The 19840-nt window shown below is 43.6% G+C and overlaps 1 protein-coding gene across 5 annotated transcripts in view; it reads right to left on the bottom strand.

Moving 5' to 3' along the window:
• The window catches only part of SPTBN5 (spectrin beta, non-erythrocytic 5), a 445401-nt gene that overhangs the window by 27627 nt on the left and 397934 nt on the right, over positions 1-19840 (bottom strand). For 3 of the 5 annotated variants that reach the window (XM_077264001.1, XM_077264014.1, XM_077264005.1), the window contains exons 58-66: positions 16851-17068; positions 15877-16066; positions 14117-14293; positions 13212-13316; positions 11960-12493; positions 11769-11861; positions 8853-10238; positions 8554-8622; positions 5998-6087 (exon numbers count right to left, since the gene is read on the bottom strand). In XM_077264001.1, coding sequence (XP_077120116.1) covers positions 5998-6087; positions 8554-8622; positions 8853-10238; positions 11769-11861; positions 11960-12493; positions 13212-13316; positions 14117-14293; positions 15877-16066; positions 16851-17068 — 2862 coding nt within the window. The remainder of the gene's footprint in view (positions 1-5997; positions 6088-8553; positions 8623-8852; positions 10239-11768; positions 11862-11959; positions 12494-13211; positions 13317-14116; positions 14294-15876; positions 16067-16850; positions 17069-19840) is intronic. The other 2 variants (XM_077264030.1, XM_077264022.1) reach the window with 2 other exon arrangements.

Genomic DNA, 19840 nt, shown 5'->3' with positions numbered 1-19840 from the left:
ATCCTATCACACTGCATTGGCTCAGGACTCTGCTCTGAGGACAACGCCACAGTGCGCACAGTTCTGTGCTCCCGCAAGCGCCGATCAATCTGAATGGCCAGAGACATAGAATCACTCAGACCGGCAGGCGTGGGAAACCCCACCATAACATCTTTAACGGATTCAGAAAGACCCTTTCTGAAAATTGCCGCCAAAGCATCATCATTCCATTTAGTCAACACAGACCATTTTCTAAATTTCTGACAATACAATTCTGCCGCCTCTTGACCCTGAGACAGGGCCAACAAGGTCTTCTCTGCTTGATCCACAGAATTAGGTTCATCATATAATAGTCCTAAAGCCTGAAAAAAGGAATCTACATTAAGCAAAGCCGGATTCCCAGATTCCAGGGAGAATGCCCAATCCTGTGGATCACCACGCAGCAGGGAAATGACGATTTTAACCTGCTGAATGGAATCACCAGAGGATCGAGGTCTCAGAGCAAAAAACAGTTTACAGTTGTTTTTAAAACTCAAAAATTTGGACCTGTCACCAAAAAACAAATCAGGAGTAGGAATCTTCGGCTCTAAAACAGGAGTCTGAACAATATAATCAGAAATTCCCTGTACCCTAGCAGCAAGCTGGTCTACACGAGAAGCTAATTCCTGAACATCCATGCTAACACAAGACTCCTCAGCCACCCAGAGAAAAAGAGGGAAGAAAAGGCAAAGCAAACTACAGAAAAAAAAATGACTCAACACCTTTCTTCCCTTCTTCTGAGATGCATTTAACTCATTGTTGGCCAGTTGTACTGTTATGATCTGGTGACTTTGGAGCCGCATGAAACTTTCTCTGGAGTAGGTGGAAACTGTACTGACCGCAAACCCTGAACTAACACCGCAACTAGATGTAGCCGTGGGGTGTGCCTAACAAACCCTAGACACCTCGACACAGCCGGAGAACTAAATACCCCTATAGATGGAAATAGGAATACTACCTTGCCTCAGAGTAGAACCCCAAAGGATAGGCAGCCCTCCACGAATATTGACTGTGAATAGGAGAGGAAAGACACACACAGGCAGAAAACAGAATTTAGCAAAAGAGGCCACTCTAGCTAAATAGGGAAAGATAGGACAGAATACTAAGCGGTCAGTATTAAAACCCTTCCAAAAATATCCACAGCAGATAATACAAAAAGTTACACAATCTAACTAAAGATATGGAATGTATATCTGCAACTCCTGAGAATCCAAGAAGACTGAGAAAATACTGACACAATCTAAGCTGGACAAAAAATGAATAGCACTGAATTATTGAGCACACAGCATGTGTGCCACAGAAACAAAACCAGACACTTATCTTTGCTGATTTGGCAGCAAGGCAGAAGGAACCAAACAAGGACCAACACCTCCCAAAAACCATGGACAACTGGCAAGGACTAATGAATCCTGCACGCCTAAATACCCCAGTCAGAACTGCAATCAGCAGATACACCTGACCAGGACTGCAACCCAGGGACAACTGCATTACCACCTACAACCACCGGAGGGAGCCCAAAAGCAGAATTCACAACATGCAACATTAGAAATGTGTGCCTGATGTTACATAGCATTTTTTAGCTTATGATATGTGTTCAGTGAATACACTGTACAAGCCAAATTGACCATAACCTAAAGTGTAGCTTTTGGCATACATCTATATAGTACATGTAGGGGCGCACCTATAATGAGGCCAGTTGAGTACTTTGCCTCAGGCGGCAGTAAGTCCATGAAGATTGGGCGGCAGTGCGGCGCCTCCTTTGCAGTCAGATAACTTGGTGCCCTGCTCCTGAGTGCATTCCTGTGTGTTGTCAGTGAGTCAGAAGAACAAGCTGTGGTCGGGACTTGAGAGGGAGGAGGCTGCCTGGTTGCACTTTCACTTTCAATACAGCAGCAATTGACTCTGCCTCCTCTCTGCATCTGCCCCCTCCAGCCAGGGAGTGTGAATGATTGGTCCATCTGTGAGTCATTCTACCTCTCTGCATCAAATGATTGTGACTGTGTACATCAGACTCCAGGTGCTGTATATGGGGGGTGCTATGCTGTATATAGGGGGTGCTGTGCTGTATATGGTGGGTGCTGTGCTGTATGTGGTGGGGTGGATGCTGTGCTGTATGTGGTGGGTGCTGTATGTGGGGGTGCTGTGCTGTATATGAGGGGTGCTGTGCTGTATATGGGGGGCGCTGTGCTGTATATGAGGGGCCCTGTGCTGTATATATGGGGGCCCTGTGCTGTATATGGGGGTCCTGTGCTGTATTGTATATAGGGGTGCTGTATATGGGGGTGCTGTGCTGTATATGGGGAGTGCTGTGCTGTATATTGGGAGTGCTGTGCTGTATATGGGGTGTTATGATCCGGTGACCCTGGAGCCGCATGAGACGTTCTCTGGAGTAGGTGGTACCTATACTGACCGCAAACCCTAAACTGACACCGCAACTAGAAGTAGCCGTGGGGTGTACCTAACACGTCCTAGACACCTCCACACAGCCGGAGGACTAAATACCCCTATAGATGGAAATGGGAATTCTATCTTGAATCAGAGCAGAACCCCAAAGGATAGGCAGCCCCCCACAAATATTGACTGTGAGTACAAGAGGAAAGACACACGCAGAAAGAAAGCAGGATTTAGCAAAAGAGGCACTTCTAGCTTAATAGAAAAGGATAGGACAGAATTCTAAGCGGTCAGTATTAAAACCCTAAAAATATCCACAGCAGAAAATACAAAATATTCTACATCTAACTAAAGACATAGAATGTATATCTGCATCTCCAGAGAATCCAACATGACTGAAAAATCCAAACAAAGTCTAAGCTGGACAAAAACTCAATGAATTGCAGAGCACACTGAATGTGTGCTACAGAGACAAAAAACCAGACACTTATCTTAGCTGAATTGACAGCAGGGCATGAGGAGCCAGACAGAGATGCAATCCCTCCAAGAACAATGGACAACTGGCACTGACTAATGAATCCTGCACACCTAAATACCTAATAGAGCTGCAATCAGCAGAAACACCTGCCCGGATTACAACCCAGAGACAACTGCACTATCACCAACAACCACCGGAGGGAGCCCAAGAGCAGAATTCACAACAATGGGGTGCTGTGCTGTATATGGGGGTGCTGTACATGGGAGGTGCTGTGCTGTAAATGGGGGTGCTGTGCTGTATTTGGGGGTGCTGTGCTGCATATGGGGGTGCTGTGCTGTATATGGGGGTGCTGTATTGTATATAGGTGTGCTGTGCTGTATTGTATATGGGGATGCTATGCTGTGTATGGGGGTGCTGTGCTGCATATGGGGGTGCTGTATTGTATTTTGGGGTGCTGTGCTGTATATGGGGGTGCTGTATTGTATATAGGTGTGCTGTGCTGTTTTGTATATGGGGGTGCTGTGCTGTATATGGGGGTGCTGTATATGGGGTGCTTTGCTGTATATGGGAGGTGCTGTACTGCATATGGGGGGTGCTGTTCTGTATATGAGGAGCGCTCTGCTGTATATGGGGTTCTGTGCTGTATATAGGGATTCTGTGCTGTATAAGGGGGTGCTGTATATGGGGGTGCTGTATATGGCGGTGCTGTATATGGCGGTGCTGTATTGTATATGGGGGTGCTGTGCTATATATGGGGGTGCTGTGCTGTATATGAGGGGTGCTGTATATGGGGATGCTGTGCTGTATATGGCATTGCTGTGCTGTATATGGGAGTGCTGTATATGGGGGGTGCTGTACTGTATAAGGCGGTGCTGTATTGTATATGGGGTGCTGAGCTGTATATAGAGGGTGCTGCCATGCTGTTTATGGTGGTGCTGTGCTGTATATCGGGGTGCTGTATATGGAGGTAATGTGCTGTATTGTATATGGGGGTGCTGTGCTGTATATGGAGATGCTGTGCTGTATATGTGGGGTGCTGTATTGTATACAGGGGTGCTGTATTGTATTTAGGGGTGCTGTATATAGGGATGCTGTGCTGTATATGGGGGTACTGCATATGGGGGGTGCTGTGCTGTATATAGGGGGTACTATCATGCTGTATATGACAGTGCTGTGCTGTATATGGTGGGTCCTGTGCTGTATATCGGGGGTGCTGTATATGGCGGTACTGTGCTGTATTGTATATGGGGGTGCTGTGCTGTATATGGGAGTGCTGTGCGGTATGTGGGGGTGCTGTGCTTTATATGGGGATACTGTGCTGTAGAGGGGGGTGCTGTATTGTATACAGGGGTGCTGTATTGTATATAGAGGTGCTGTATATGGGGATGCTGTGCTGTTTATGGGGGTGCTGTGCTGTGTTGTATATAGGGGCGCTGTGCTGTATATGAGGGTGGTTCTGTATTGTACATGGGGTGCTGTATAGTATATGAAGGGCTATGGGGGATGCATTATAGTATATGGAGGGCTATGGGGGATGCATTATAGTATTTGGAGGACTCTGGGGTTGCCTTATAATATATGGAGGACTATGGGGTGCATTATAATATATGGAGAATTATAAGGTGCATTTTCTATGGGGGTGCATAATACTATATGGAGGGCTATGGAGGTGCATTGGAGCCAATTATACTACATGAAAAACCATTATATTTGTAGGGCTCTGTGGGGGCATGATAATACTTAGAGGGCTATGAGGGCACTGCCCACATCTCCATCTTGGGAAGTTCTCTGCACCCAGCTTGTGCATAGTATTAGATGGCCATGGTAAGTTGCTTTTGGAATTTTTTTCTGTGGTTTAATAAAGAGGGCTATGAGGAAACCTTTATACTTTACGGAGGGTGATTTGAGGGCTGTGCTGAGGGCCATTATACAGTGTGAAGAGATGTAGGGGCCATTATACTGTTCTGTATGTGTGTCCATTATACTAAATGGAGGGCTGTGTGGGGTAACAGTTGGGAATCATACTGTGCCGCAGTAGTTTATGGGGAGTACAGTAGGGTCATCATGCTGTGTGTGTGAAGGGTCCTTTGGAGCAATTCACTGTGGGGGGATTACAGTGTTTTTGGGACACTTTTGTTGGCATCACACTTTATGGGGGCAATGAAAGAATGAAAGAGGAATCTAGGGGCTTCAATAGGGGGAAAATTACTTTGTAACAGCAGCAAAGATGTGAGATATTATGTGATCAAGCCAAATATTCTTTTTTTTGAGGGGGGGGGGGGCAATTAGAATTTCTTCTATGGGGCCCCATGACTTCTATGTACGTTCCTGGTGCAGGATGCATTGTCCCTTTCACATACGCCTCTCCTGCAGGATTGATTGATAACTTACACATCAGGTCCATTGCTGCCCCTCGGTACATACAGTCATTCCAGCTGTGTTCCTTCCGAGCGGCGGTTGGTCGGTGGAGCTCGTCCTTCTTCCCGCTCCCACATCCCTTGGTAAACCCCATTGGAAGGCCCCTGCTATTAGCTGTGTGCGCTTGCGATTGGCTAAGCGTTTTGGGAGAAGGAGGCGTGGTCTGTTGGGGAAGATGCGCCATTTTACCAGGTTAGTGCAGTGGCGGCTTGTTGTTGCTCAGACTGCAGGTTGTTGCATGTGGTGTGTGGACGGTGCTGCATGGTGGACATGTCTGACTGGTCAGAGCCAGGCAGCCGTCACGTTGGAGCTGCCCAGAGTTTTGTAGGCGTGTGCTAGAGATAATAGGTTGGCAATCAGTGCTGCCTCCTGTGCTCTAAGGATGCAGGACTGTGTCTGCCTACAGGACCACCGCTCTGCAGTCATCACTGTGTATCTGTATGTTTGTGCCAGGCCTGCCATTACCATTAATGATCCTTGTTCTGGATTCTTCTGTGTGGTTCTTGTATGTGTGTGTGATGGCGCTGACATAATTGTGTTTGGGGGAAGACGCCGTTTTGAAGTTCACCTCAGGCAGCAGAGAGGCTAGGTTCACCCCTGAGTACATGACAACACTTTCAATACAGGAGAATATGTCTGGGGCACAAGTATGATGCCACACTTCTATAACCACAACCTTTAGGGCACAATACCTTAGTTTCATCCTTCTTGCCCTTATAGAAGCTCATGATCTTTCCTCGCATTGTGACAAAGTATGAGTTCCAGTAGTTGGCTGGATTTTCCTACAGTAATACAAGCAGTGCATGGTTTACATACAGAATATACATTAAAAGCGAGAAGTTGATGTTTAGAAGCAATGTATCGTCTCCTTTCCTGCCATGTCACAGACACATTTTTTTATATTTTGAAATAAGATTTAACTAGAACTACTGTAAATCTGTAGTCTGGATTTAGGTAAATAAAAAGTAATTATTTGCAACTTTCTGGGCAGCCATAGACTTAATTTTTCTTAGTTTTCAAGATCTTTGCTTTCTTTCATTGAATGGAGATAAGTTGGGAGCAATATGGTCATGGTGCGTTGTCCTTGATGAAAAAAAGATGATGTTCATTCCAAAAACTAATTTAGTAGTAGTTCAATATAAATACATGCAAAAAACGGCTTCATTTCGAGGTCAGGATGGCTTAAAGGGCATCGCAAAGCAAAGTGACAGACAAATGTATAAACTGTTACACAGATTGAAAAAACTGTCACCCTTATATGAAAGTGCTGCAATGGCTGCTGGTATTGTCATAATGGGATGTCATAGTAACCAAGAAGGAATAAATTAAGAATATATAAGAACTTCTGTTATTAAATCTATAAAATAACAGGTCAAATCACTCATTGAGCAGCATGTCCATGCTGAACTTTCCTCTCACCTTGCATCTAACTCTCTCTTCGGCAACCTACAATCTGGCTTCCGTCCCCACCATTCCACTGTGACTGCCCTGACCAAACTTACGAACGACTTGCTTACAGCCAAAGCTAACAGACAATTCTCTATACTCCTTCTAGACCTGTCCTCTGCCTTCAACACTGTTGATCACTGCCTCCTACTATAGATTCTCTCTTCCTTTGGTGTCAAAGACCTCGCCCTATCCTGGATCTCCTCATACCTTACCAACCACACATTTAGCATTTCCTACTCCCGTACTACCTCTTCATCTCGCCCCCTCTCTGTTGGTGTCCCTCATGGCTCTGTCCTAGGACCTCTTCTCTTCTCAATCTATACCCTTGGCCTGGGACAACTCATAAAGTCCTATGGCTTCCAGTACCATCTATATGCTGATGACACTCAGATCTACCTCTCTGGCCCAGATGTCACCTTTCTGTTCTCCAGAATCCCAGAGTGTCTATCAGCCATATCCTCCTTCTTCTCCTCTTGCTTCCTCAAACTCAATGTGGACAAATCTGAACTAATTATCTTTCCCCCATCTCACATACCCTCCCTACCTGATCTATCTATCACAATAAATGAAATCACACTTTCCGCTGTCCCCAAAATCCGCTGCCTCTGAGTAATCCTTGACTCTGCCCTGCCTTCAAACCACACATCCAAGCTCTCGTTACCTCCTGCCGCCTCCGGCTCAAAAATATTTCCAGAATCTGTCCTTTCCTCAACCCTCACTCTACCAAAATGCTTGTGAATGCCCTAATCATCTCCTGCCTCGACTATTGCAACATCCTCCTCTGTGGCCTACCTAACACTCTCGCACCTCTCCAGTCCGTCCTTAACTCTGCTGCCCGACTAATTAATCTCTCTCCTCGCTACACTCCGGCTTCCCCTCTTTGCAAATCCCTTCACTGGCTCCCATTTTCCCAGCATATCTAGTTTAAACTACTAACACTGACCTACAAAGCCATCCATAACCTTTCTCCTCTGTACATTTCCGAACTAATCTCTCAATATCTTCCCTCACGTAATCTCCGGTTTTCCCAAGTCCTTCTTCTCTCCTCCACATTTATTCGCTCCTCACCCAATCGCCTCCAAGACTTCTCCCGAATACCCCCCATCCTCTGGAATTCTGTGCCCCAACACGTCCGGTTATCCACCACATTTGGATCCTTCAAACAGAACCTGAAAACCCATCTCTTCAAAGAAGCTTACAACCTGTAATGACCACACGACCACCTCAACACCATTGGAGCTACTGCAACCCCCGACCTACTGTCTCCTTCCCCATAATCCTGTAGAATGTAAGCCCGCAAGGACATGGTCCTCACCCCTCTGTACCAGTCTGCCATTGTTAGTTTGTTTACTGTAAGTGATACTTGTATTTTGATGTAACCCTGTGTCATGTACATCACCATAGAATCAATGGTGGTATATAAATAAATAATAATAATAATAATAAAATTATCAATGACTAGAATGCTAATGAAGCGTTTACACAGATGTTGCCTGCGAACCTTGGCACGCTAACTATCCATTATAAGCGCTCATTCAGACGTCACTGATTTTTCATCAGTATTTGTACGCCAAAACCAGGAGTGTCTCCAAAACCCAGAACTGGTGTCAATCTTTCAATTATAGTTTTTATCCGTTTGTTCCACTCCTGGTTTTGGCATACTATCACTATGAGCCCAAAGAGTGTCATTAGCTGCAGTTATTACTCCTTGTGGCTGGGGATGGAATATGTGGTACACCAAGGTCTTGGGTACACAATTCACAGGTCGCGGTACACATAACGGTGATCATGGCTTATACCTTTCCCCCGGGCAGAAGGGTCTGCTTTGTCTCCATGAATCCATTAATAATTCTATCAAAGGAAGGACTCTGTCAGGAAAGAAAAGAGAACAAACCAAAACTTCAGTTGTGGTACAAAGAGGACATGCTGAGTTTTGCAAAATCTATGTGTTTTGTTTTTGTTTTCTATTTGCTGTAAAAAGCTTTACTCAATACATCTTTTTACAGTGAGGACGATGTCATGTGCATCTTAGATTGCAGTGTGTAGTATAATTACAGTGTCATAATTACTGGTCATTATGTGAAATGTTTGCACTTACTGGAGAAGGTGGTGTGGGTAGATCTAGTAGTTTTGATGGTCCACTTGGAAAGTCCAAATTAAGTTCTAGCAAAGATTGCGGCTTCACCTCCGGCAGAGAATATTGTGGTTTCACCTCTATCAGGTTATATTGCGTCTTCACCTCTGGCAGGGTATTTGGCGGATTCACCTCCGGCACGGTAAATAGCGGCTTCACCTCTGATGGCGTAGTTGGCAGATTCACCTCCAGCAGAGAATATTGCGGTTTAATCTCTGGCAGATTATATTGCGTGTTCACCTCCTGCACTGTATATTGTGGCTTCACATCTGACAGAGAATATTGCGACTTCATCTCTAGTATTGTATATTGCGGCTTCTCCTCCGGCAGAGAATATTGCGGCTTCGTCTCTGGCATTGTATATTGCGGCTTCACCTCCGGCAGAGAATATTGCAGCTTCACCTCCGGTATTGTATATTCCGGCTTCACCTCTGGCAGAGAATCTTGCGGCTTCACCTCCGGTATTGTATATTGCGGTTTCACTTCCGGTATCATATCCTGCGGTTTCACCTCCGGCAAAGAATATTGCGGCTTCACCTCCTGCATTGTATATTGTGGCTTCACCTCTGATACAGTATATTGCGGCTTCACCTCTGGTATTGTATATTGTGGCTTCATGTCCGGCTGAGAATATTGCGGCTTCACCTCCGGTATTGTATATTGTGGCTTCACCTCCGGTATTTTATATTGCAGCTTCACCTCCGGTATTGTATATTGTGGCTTCACCTCCGGTATTGTGTATTGCGGCTTCACCTCTGGTATTGTATATTGTGGCTTCACCTCCGGTATTGTATATTGTGGCTTCACCTCCGGTATTGTGTATTGCGGCTTCACCTCTGGTATTGTATATTGTGGCTTCACCTCCGGTATTGTATATTGTGGCTTCACCTCCGGTATTGTATATTGTGGCTTCACCTCCGGTATTGTATATTGCGGCTTCATCTCCGGTATTGTATATTGTGGCTTCACCTCCGGTATTGTATATTGTGGCTTCACCTCCGGTATTGTATATTGCGGCTTCATCTCCGGTATTGTATATTGTAGCTTCACCTCTGGTATTGTATATTGTGGCTTCACCTCCGGTATTGTATATTGTGGCTTCACCTCCGGTATTGTATATTGCGGATTTACCTCTGGTATTGTATATTGTGGCTTCACCTCTGGTATTGTATATTGCGGCTTCACCTCCGGTATTGTATATTGTGGCTTTACCTCTGGTATTGTATATTGTGGCTTCACCTCTGGTATTGTATATTGCGGCTTCACCTCCGGTATTGTATATTGCGGCTTCACCTCCTGCACTGCATATTGTGGCTTCACCTCCGGCAGAGAATATTGTGCCTTCACCTCCTGCATAGTAAGGACTTAACTTATCATCGACATTTAGGTACAAGTTACAGCTGGGATACATAATAAAAGTGAATTTCTATTTCAAGCATTTGTGGCATTTCTACTGAAGGTAACAAGTAGAGTAAAATCGTTTCTGTAACTCCCATGCTTGCCACCCTTCCACTGAACCTAGTAGAGAAAGGGGAAGCCACTAGTGAGGAGCGAGTGTGCTCGTTACACGGGTTTTCCGCACATGCTCGGGTGTTCTCCAAGTATCTTGGCCATGCTCGTAGATTATGTTTTCCTGCTGCTGCATGATTTGTGGCTGCTAGACAGCCTGAATACATGTGGGGATTCCCTAACAAAGAGGCAATCCCTGCATGTGTTCAGGTTGTCTAACAGCTGCAAATCATGCAGTTGCGCGGACACAAGCATAATCTACGAGCACGCCCAAGATACTCAGAGAACACCAAAACCCGTGTAACGAGCACACTCGCTCATCACTAGAAGCCACAAATTTGCCAATAGGCTCTGAAAGTGCATCTGCACCTAGTGGGAATATTCTCTAGAAATGCCATGAATACTTAACATAGGAACATGGATTGCTAACAAATTATATCTAATATTGGTCTACACTTACTAAGAAGCCAAGTGTTCATTTGTCACAAGTTCTGAGGTCGGTATTACAATGGAAAATACCATAAATTGGGATGACGACTGATGAAGTAAATCTAGATTTGGTCTATATACAGTGAATTCTGGAGAGTATGAATCAGCAATGATTGACAACGCATTACTTTTATTGTCTAGTAACAGATGATCATGAATATACCATTCTGACTATTAGTTATGGATATATGGGCCTTAAATATGAAATAATGGATTATGTATGAAGCAGTTATATACACCTCTTTATCACCCCCATGCTGGGCAATACAGATGTACCAAATAACAAGTACTATACAAATGGCTACAAAAAGCCCTGCAATTAATGTAGTGAGCATGCATAATCAGTGTAGCATGGCAGTTCGTACATTTTGTATTGAAATGGATGAGTTGCCCAGTTGACACGGAGCCAAGTGGCTGTCTACATTAATTGCACAGCAAGTCAGCGTTGTAATGTTGAAAGCGCTAAAAAGTGATTGTGCTTTGTGAATGGATGTCCATTTTTTACAGTGTCTCATGCCGGATTCACCTACTTCAGTTGCATCATGCTGAATTTTTTGAGCCTGATGCAAATCATCGGATGACAATTGATTAAAGAAAGCATCAGTTGTCATCAGGGTTCTTTATTTATGTATTTTTTCCATTTTATCTGGGGCTGGATCATAATATTGCATTAGGTCCTTTGGACCTGTACGGCAAAACAACAGATTTGCCAGACAGATGGGAATCCTCCTATTGCAAACAATAGGATGAGTTTCTCCTTCGGTTTCTGTGATCACCAAATGATCACCAACAGCGGATAAATCTGCAGAAAAGATACTAAAATCTAAATCAAATGTGCTCAAAACCAAGTGTCCTATATTTCCAGATCAAAAATTACATTACCAAAGCGGTGATGGTTGTTGTCTCAGGAATTAAGTCAAAGAGAACTGGAACTTTTGGAAGTTTATCACCGAGTCCAACCGTTGGCTTCTCCTCCTGCAGAGCACATGCAATATATACATTAGCACAAAGGATGTTGAAAATGTTAATTACACGGTGAACAGATTTTTTTAATACTAACACACACCACATACCACAACACCACTTTGTGTTTTCTCGGAGGATAGGGCAAAGTTATGTGATGTAAAGGCATCTGTTGGATTTAAAAGGGATTTTTCCTTGGGTTGATACTTGGTGTCTTCTAAAGTAATTAATGGACTATGGCTTAGGATTTCCTCTGTAATTGGCACTTTGTAGCTTTGGTATGATTGCACTGGAGACAGTGGCTGCTGATAGGATGACCCGATTGGTTGGGATACGGGGAATGTAATGGGGTTTTCCAAAGTAGGGATCTGGAGATCTAGAAGATTTGGAACACTCGATGTCTTTGGCTCGGTCTTGGTTGTGTTGCTCTTGCCATCTAGGTTGTCTGAGGGATTCTGTTGTGTGGCGCTTACTGATTCCGCGGCAGGACGACTAGACAGACCCCTTGTGCTTCCCAATTTTTGGGGAAATCCTCTTCTGTCTGCTGACGGCTTCCTCTTTAGAGAAGGTACTCTAATAAAGGATTCAGGTTTCTTCGGCTCTTTTTCATTAAACTCAGGTTGCTTAGACAAGTTCTGTTCTCTCTAGGAAAGATACAAGATGTAACGTGAGTTTGGTATTCAATAAATGGACCCTTACTTCAAATTATTCCACTCGATAAACCACTTTAAGGGGTTCTCTCATCTAACTAATCATACACTCATCTCTAGGGAAATAAGTTAGAGAGGGGATAGAAGGGAGAATTACCGTATCTTTTGCATATGAGTGGTAGGATAATTTTAATCAAGTCCTTTTGGAAAAATGCTTAATTTTTTTAAATAATTTAAACATAATGGAGCTCAAACAAATGTTTTTGAAGCTCTAATACTTTACTTTATAAAGATTATTGCAGAATACGGCAATGGCCCAGGCCATAAATATCTATTCTACGCAGCTTCTTTACATTACTTTAGAGATGTAAACAATATATTCAATAATATTCATATGTGTTTAATTTTATATATGACAGAATTTTCCTCTTCCTTTAGGTCACATCCATTTGCATCACAGTTTTCTTTATGTGGTTTGCTATATATCATCCCAAAAAATGTTCAGACCAAAGCTTACTACAGACCATAGTGAATACCAATGCCAACTCCCGTGTGTCGCTCCTCTCTATGCTGAGAAAAACGTTCTGCACGCGCCACCGGCATTGTCAAATGCCGGTGGCGCGTACAGAACGTGTTTCTCAGCACTATTCAGGTGACAGCAGCTTCCAGATATTCACCATATAGGTATAGTCTACATAAAGCCAATACTGACCTTTGTTTTCCTCTTCAGCATCTCAAACTTCTCTCCTTGGGCTGCCAGCATCTTTTCAAATTCCTCTTGTTTCTTTATCAGGTCCTCCACATGTGGTATGGAGTCCTAGCAAGACCAATATCAAATCTTATCCAAAAATTATCACCTTCTAGACTATTATCCTTTTCAGAGTAAATACATTTTAAGGTTTCGGGACCACATAAAATGTGTCCACTTTTCATTTTAGATTCTGATACTACATTGATGTTAAAAAAAAAAAGTAACATGGGGCTTTCTTTTTTTTGCAGGATAAATGGTAGTTTGCATGTGTATATACCATTTTGGTGTACCTATAGGTTACTTTAAAATAGAGTAAAGTTCAGAGATGAATAATTGTGTAACCTTGCTATGATTATGGGAATATCAAGTACTTCTTTGAATAGGTTCTGTTAAATACAATAATTTATAAAGTATTATGTTATATTGTTTTGTTTTTTTTTTGTTTGTTTTTTGTAAGGTGCTTGCAATCTACTTAGATGGAAAAAAATCTACACATTTTGAGCTAAACGTTCTTAATCTTCTTCCCTCTTTTTGGCCCCTGTTTTTATTGACATGTTTCATTCTTATATATTTTAATTACTATAACTAAAAGTCATGTTTTATTATTTCATAATGCGGATGCTGGATTTTTATGCCTAGCTGCAATAGTGCAGTCAGGCTTGGACTCACGATGGCTGCGGGTTGGGCAGCATGAATAAGCTGACAGGTTATATATTTGCTAAAATATTACATCAAGGTGAAACAAGAGGCTAAACTTCTTGTTGGTTCACAATGGTGAAATAGAAGCACAATATTCTTTATTTCTGTATTTTAAAGCTCTAGAATTGTTGTCACTTTCATAACCGACCGTGAATGGAACGTCTTACCCCATAGTTGGAATCCAAAACATAGGGTTCTTTAGTGTTCAGCCATCCGTCTGCTTGTTCTAGGTCCCTCCACAACAACTGTATCTCCAGGTTTTCGTCATAGATCTCCTTCCTCCTCTTCCATGTGTCAGACACCAGCCCCATTAGCTCTGACAGCTCATGGATTTTCTCTTCGATCTGAAATGTATGTTTGTATCAAGTCATTGTTCGAGCTTCAGTTTCGCAATTCCCTTTAATCCCTTCACGACATCTGATGAAAGCTTACGTCGTGGTCGAGAAGGGGTTCCTACAAAATGACGTAAATTATGTCATGGCAATCATGCGGGAACAGGAGTTGTGCCCGCACGCTTGCCACCAAAAGCTCGGAGTAAATTATAGCCGAGATCTGGCTGTCACAGCCAGGAGTGGTGCTGCACACCCTGCGCCATTTAACTTCCTAAATACCGTGATTGATAGTGATTCCAACATTTATAAGGAAATAGTACTGTTCATTTTCTTCTATTATATCCTTTTGAAAATTAAAAAACTTCAAAGTAACATTTTAGTGGAAAAAATGTTCCATTTACTCAGCCTAATGTTCTACAACTCTGTGAATTGCCTTAAGATTAAAAATGCTCAATACACCCCAATACACCCCTAGATGAATTTCTCAAGAGGTGTAGTTTCCAAAGTGGGGTCACTTTTGGGGGTTTCTGCTCTATTGGCATGTTAGGGGCTACTCAAATGTGACATGGCATCTGCAATCTATTCCAGCCAAATGTCCATAGAAAAGAAAGCGGATTGGCACATACCGTCCCGTGCAACAAAATCCTTTATTGTGGCATCATCATACCAACAGCAGGCAGATAAAACAGTGGAGGAAATACAGACGACGATCATTTCATGCTTACATTGCGCTTCAACAGGTCATATGTAGGACAAAGCTCAGAGAATATTTATCAGCAGCCATTGCCCTTGTCCCATCCACCATCAAGTGAAAGCATATCATTAATTGTGATCAAGTGAAAACCAGATACTGTACATGCAGTATTGTTAAAAACAGATACGGTAAATAAAAACAACTAGATGGATTATTCGGACAAGGTCCATTAGGCTTTAATGACAAACTCGACATGGCTGTGTTTTTGTGACTTGCTTTTTTTATCTGTTGCACGGGATGGTATGTGCCAATCCGCTTTGTTTTCTATGGACTTTCAGATTCTTTTTCTTTGGAAGTGGCACCCGTAAACCCTGGTGTGTGTGCAGCTTCATCAACCTGAGGTCATACAGCTGTGCCTTTGTCCTGCTTCTCTTCTATGGTATTCCAGCCAAATGATGCTGATGTAAAGTAGACATGTGGGAAATGCTATTTATTAACTATTTTGTGTCACATAATAATAATAACTCTGGTTTAAGGGCTTAAAAATTAAAAGTTTGAAAATTGTGAAATTTTCAACATTTTTGCCAAAATTCTGATATTTTAAAAACAATCACAAATAAATGCAAAAACTATCAGCCTAAATTTACCACTAACATGAAGTAGTACAATGTTGCGAAAAACATTCTCAGAATCAGTGTGTTCCGTTGAAGCGTTCCAGAGTTATTAACACAAAGTGACATTGGTCAGAATTGTAAAATTTGGCCTGGTGAAAACCGGCTCGGGGATGAAGGAGTTAAAGAGGCCAAATCTCCTCTTATTTGACTAGTGGAAAATAACTTGAAGACTTTCATAGAGTCATTGGGGCATCAAGATATATTTCATATTCGATAATGGGTTTAACCTCAAAAGACATGAAGTGCTTCTTCTCCAGGAGAGACTTCCCCATTCTCTGAAGCTCTTCATACTTTCCCCAGTGCCGATCAATCTCTCTCTTGTATTCTTCATGCCGTTTAATCAGCTGTTCTGCACCGGCCAGATCACTTGTCAGCTCCTCAGATATCATTAGAGCATGAATCTCTCTTGCCCAGACTCTAATAATGTGGAAGAGAGCAACATTAGAAATATATCAAGTAATAAAAATAAAATTGCCTTTTCATTGGTAAATTAGAACAGCGGTTTCTCCCAAACAGTAACGACATCTTTGACCACCGGGTTCTCCTACATGAGAGGTACCTTGATTCCCTTCATTGACTGCGTCAGCCAATGCATGTGTGCTCTAAAGGGCATCTGTCACCAGGTTTTTACTACCTAATTTGACAGCAGCATGATGTAGAGAGGCAGACCCTGATTCCAGCAATGTCTTAGTTACTGCACTGCTTGCTGTAGTCTTGATGGAATCATTGTTATCATCAGTAGATTATTACTAGAGAACTAGTAAACCTGCTGCCATGTAGTCCTCCTTATTCACGAGCTCGGTATAACTCCGCCTCCACCACTGATTGGCAGCGTTCTGCCTATGCAAAGCGTCCACAGAAAGCTGCCAATCAGTGATGTGGGCGGGGGTTGTGCAGAGCTCAGCATTCAGGGAATCTGCAGCAGAAAAAATGGGGATTTTATCCAAACTACAGCAAGCAGCCAAGAAAGTGACACATCACTGGAATCAGGGTCTCTGTCCCTATATGATGCTGCTCTCATATTGTATAGGAAAACCTTGGTGGTAAATACCCTTTTATTGTTAGAATCACTATACCCCAGGGTCAGCGGGGTCATATTTAGTACCCTTACAGAGAAAAGCTGCTCCCTACGCTTTAATGGTGCATGCTGACTCTTTACTTACTAAAGTAATCAATCCCTTCTTCCTGCCTGAGCACTTACATGAGCTCGCCACATTCGCTGAAATACATCTGCACTTGTTCAGCTTGGGTCAGTTTTTCTTTCCTTTCTTGGGATTTGGTTATTAGACTTCCCCAGCTCATGGCCACATCTTCCATTCTCTCTGCCACTTTCTTCTGCACCGGAGGGTGTAGTTGACTTACAGATTGTCCCTGTTTAATGACTTGTTCCATTTCTTTTTTAATGGCCGCCAGATCCCTCTGTAATAAAATGTTACTACTACATTAAATATAATTGGTATCGTGAAACTTAAGAGTGAGACAAGCAAATATTGTAAGGTGCGTGCTTGAGTACATTATCGTGCCAACACATTACTGTAACGTCTGCCTCCATTGCAGCCACTGATGGGCACCGAGATGTAGCGGAAACTTCACATTCTTGGGTAGCTTAATGGCTTATTGCCCATTTAATGTTTGGCCCAATTGTGGGTTTACATTTTAAAATTATCCAATAAAGATTTATTCTTTTATATTTATCTCCTACTCGATTTTCTATTGCACGTTTTTGCTAGATGATCCTTGAACTATATGCAGGGCATGACCTGTACAACAGTCCTACACTCTCAAGTACAAATATACTATAATGATTTTTTAATGTACTTGTAAAAACTGTTCATCTTTGATCATTTAACAAATATATGAAGACTTGTTTTTCTTTTTTTTTTTTTTATTGTGGGACACGTTAATCCCCCCCCCCCCCAAAAAAAAAGCTTTATAATTCTGCCCGACTGCAATTTTGAAGCATCTTAACTCCCACTAATTTCTATGGGAGGCTTGTTTTAAGTTTAAAAAGCAAACTTGTATAACAAGCCCAAGGCCGGCATCACAGTATGGTAGAATATGAGCGAGTGCTATGTGAGAAAACATGGCATAGCACTCGGACCAGTGTTAATCTATGGGGCAGCTCACATCACCGTTTATTTTCTCAGGCGTATTCGATGTGCGTGTAATATCGCAGCATGCTGTGATTGTCACCGAGACTCGCCAATGCAAGCCCATGGGTGCGAGAAAAAAAATCGCACAGCATTTGGACCATGCGAGTGCTGTCTGATTTTTAGAAAACAGTCTCCTTGTGAAAGCCGGCAATTCATCTGCCGCGTACAGTAAAATCACACTGACAGGTTAGAATAGAATATATACACATTGGATACATAGATATATTCATTGGGTACGGAGAGTATTCCGACCACTTTAAATTTTTCACTCTGTTTCATTGCAGCCATTTAGTAAATTCAAAAAAGTTCATTTTTTCACATTAACATACACTCTGCACCGCATCTTGACTGAAAAAAACAGAAATGTAGAAATTTTGCAAATTTAATAAAAAAGAAAAAACTGAAACATCACATGGTCATAAGTATTCAGACCCTTTGCTCAGACACTCATATTTAAGTCACATGCTGTTGAAATGCCCGCAAGGGCCATGGGGTACCCGGTATCGGGTCCGGTCTTCACAGGGGGATGTCACGGTGGCGACCCGGTCCGTGGCCCTGGGCGCCCATGTTAAAGGGAATGTCCTTAAAGGGGTTTTGAATAAAGTTTGTGTTCGTGACGTCACCTGTGGTATTCGGTCAGGGGGACCGACGCTGCTAAAAGGGGTCCTCTGGGGTGATGTTATCGCAGCTAGATGGTATAATTTCCCACAGGTGAAGTAGGTCCCCAGGACTCCCAGTGAATAAATGGAAGATGGTGAGTGGTGCAGTAAAGAACGAGGACACAGGTCTGCAGTCTCTTTACCTGGTTTACTGAAGACTTCAGGCAGCCACAGTCCAGGGCACCAGATCACAGGGCAGGCAGGGTCCGGCCAGCTTGGATGCGAATTCAGAGTCAACTTTACCAGGTGGAGTTAACAGCCTTCCTCATAGCGTGGTGGTATTGTAGTCCCTTACTGCCTATGGCTCCTGATAAGGTCCTCACAGTTCTCTCTGTCCTCCATAAAGGTGGGACACAAACAAGTATGGCAGGTGACTAGAGCCTTTTTACAGGGTCTCTATCACGACCCGGGCTCTATGTGCCACTGTGCCTCCTGGGTATTAAGGCAGACAGGTGATATGTAATCCAGCTGTCCTGCCGGTTTCTGCTGTCTTAGAGTCAAGCACAACCTCGGTGTTCCGGCTACCGGTAATCAGAGCCAGCCAGGGAGGTAGCTAATTCACTGCTCTGGTCCATTGGTATCACTCTCCTGTGCTTTGCTCTCCTGCACGCTTCACACAAGCTGTCCTTTCCTTCTTAATTCTCTTTCTTTAGGAGCTGTAACAACTCTGACTACACGGCTCCTTCAGTCCTTCCGACACTCAATGTCTGACTGCTCTCTTCTCTGGCCTCTCAAGGCCGGCGTTAGGGTCAGGCAGACCAGGCATCTGCCAGGGGCCCCCGCTCCCCCTCACAGGGGCCCCATAGCGACTGCGTGATGTGTTGCTAGCTGGGGCCCCTGTGAGGCAAGGGGACCCGCCTGCCACCAGGTCGACTACCCCGCCACCGCCGCATTGAACTATACCGACATCTGCCGTTACAGTTCAAAGCAATGATGGAGGAGAGAGCGTCACCTGATGCTCCCTCTCCCATCATTCCCCACTCTGCCTCTGACACTGCGGGTGTGCGATAACGTCATTGCGCACTCACTGTGTGCCAGGCAGTGCAGCGGCAGCCGCCGAGACAGGAGCAGGGAGCAGCGTGGGCACGAGGAGAGGTGAGGAGTGTGTTTTTTTTTACTGGACTGTGGGGCCATTCTCGGAGGGGGGAGAGATGCGGGCTGTGCTATATACTACTATGTGGGCTGTGCTATATACTACTATGTGAGCTGTGCTATATACAACTAGGTGGGCTGTGCTATATACTACTACGTGGGCTGTGCTGTATACTACTACGTGGGCTTTGCTGTATACTACTACGTGGGCTTTGCTGTATGCTACTATGTGGGCTGTGCTGTATACTACTACGTGGGCTGTGCTGTATACTACTACGTGGCTGTGC

Source organism: Ranitomeya variabilis, chromosome 1, assembly GCF_051348905.1.
Source record: "Ranitomeya variabilis isolate aRanVar5 chromosome 1, aRanVar5.hap1, whole genome shotgun sequence".
NCBI classification, from domain to species: Eukaryota; Metazoa; Chordata; class Amphibia; order Anura; family Dendrobatidae; genus Ranitomeya; species Ranitomeya variabilis.
Note: the sequence above shows the minus strand (reverse complement) of the source record. Positions and strands in the feature narration are given on the sequence as shown.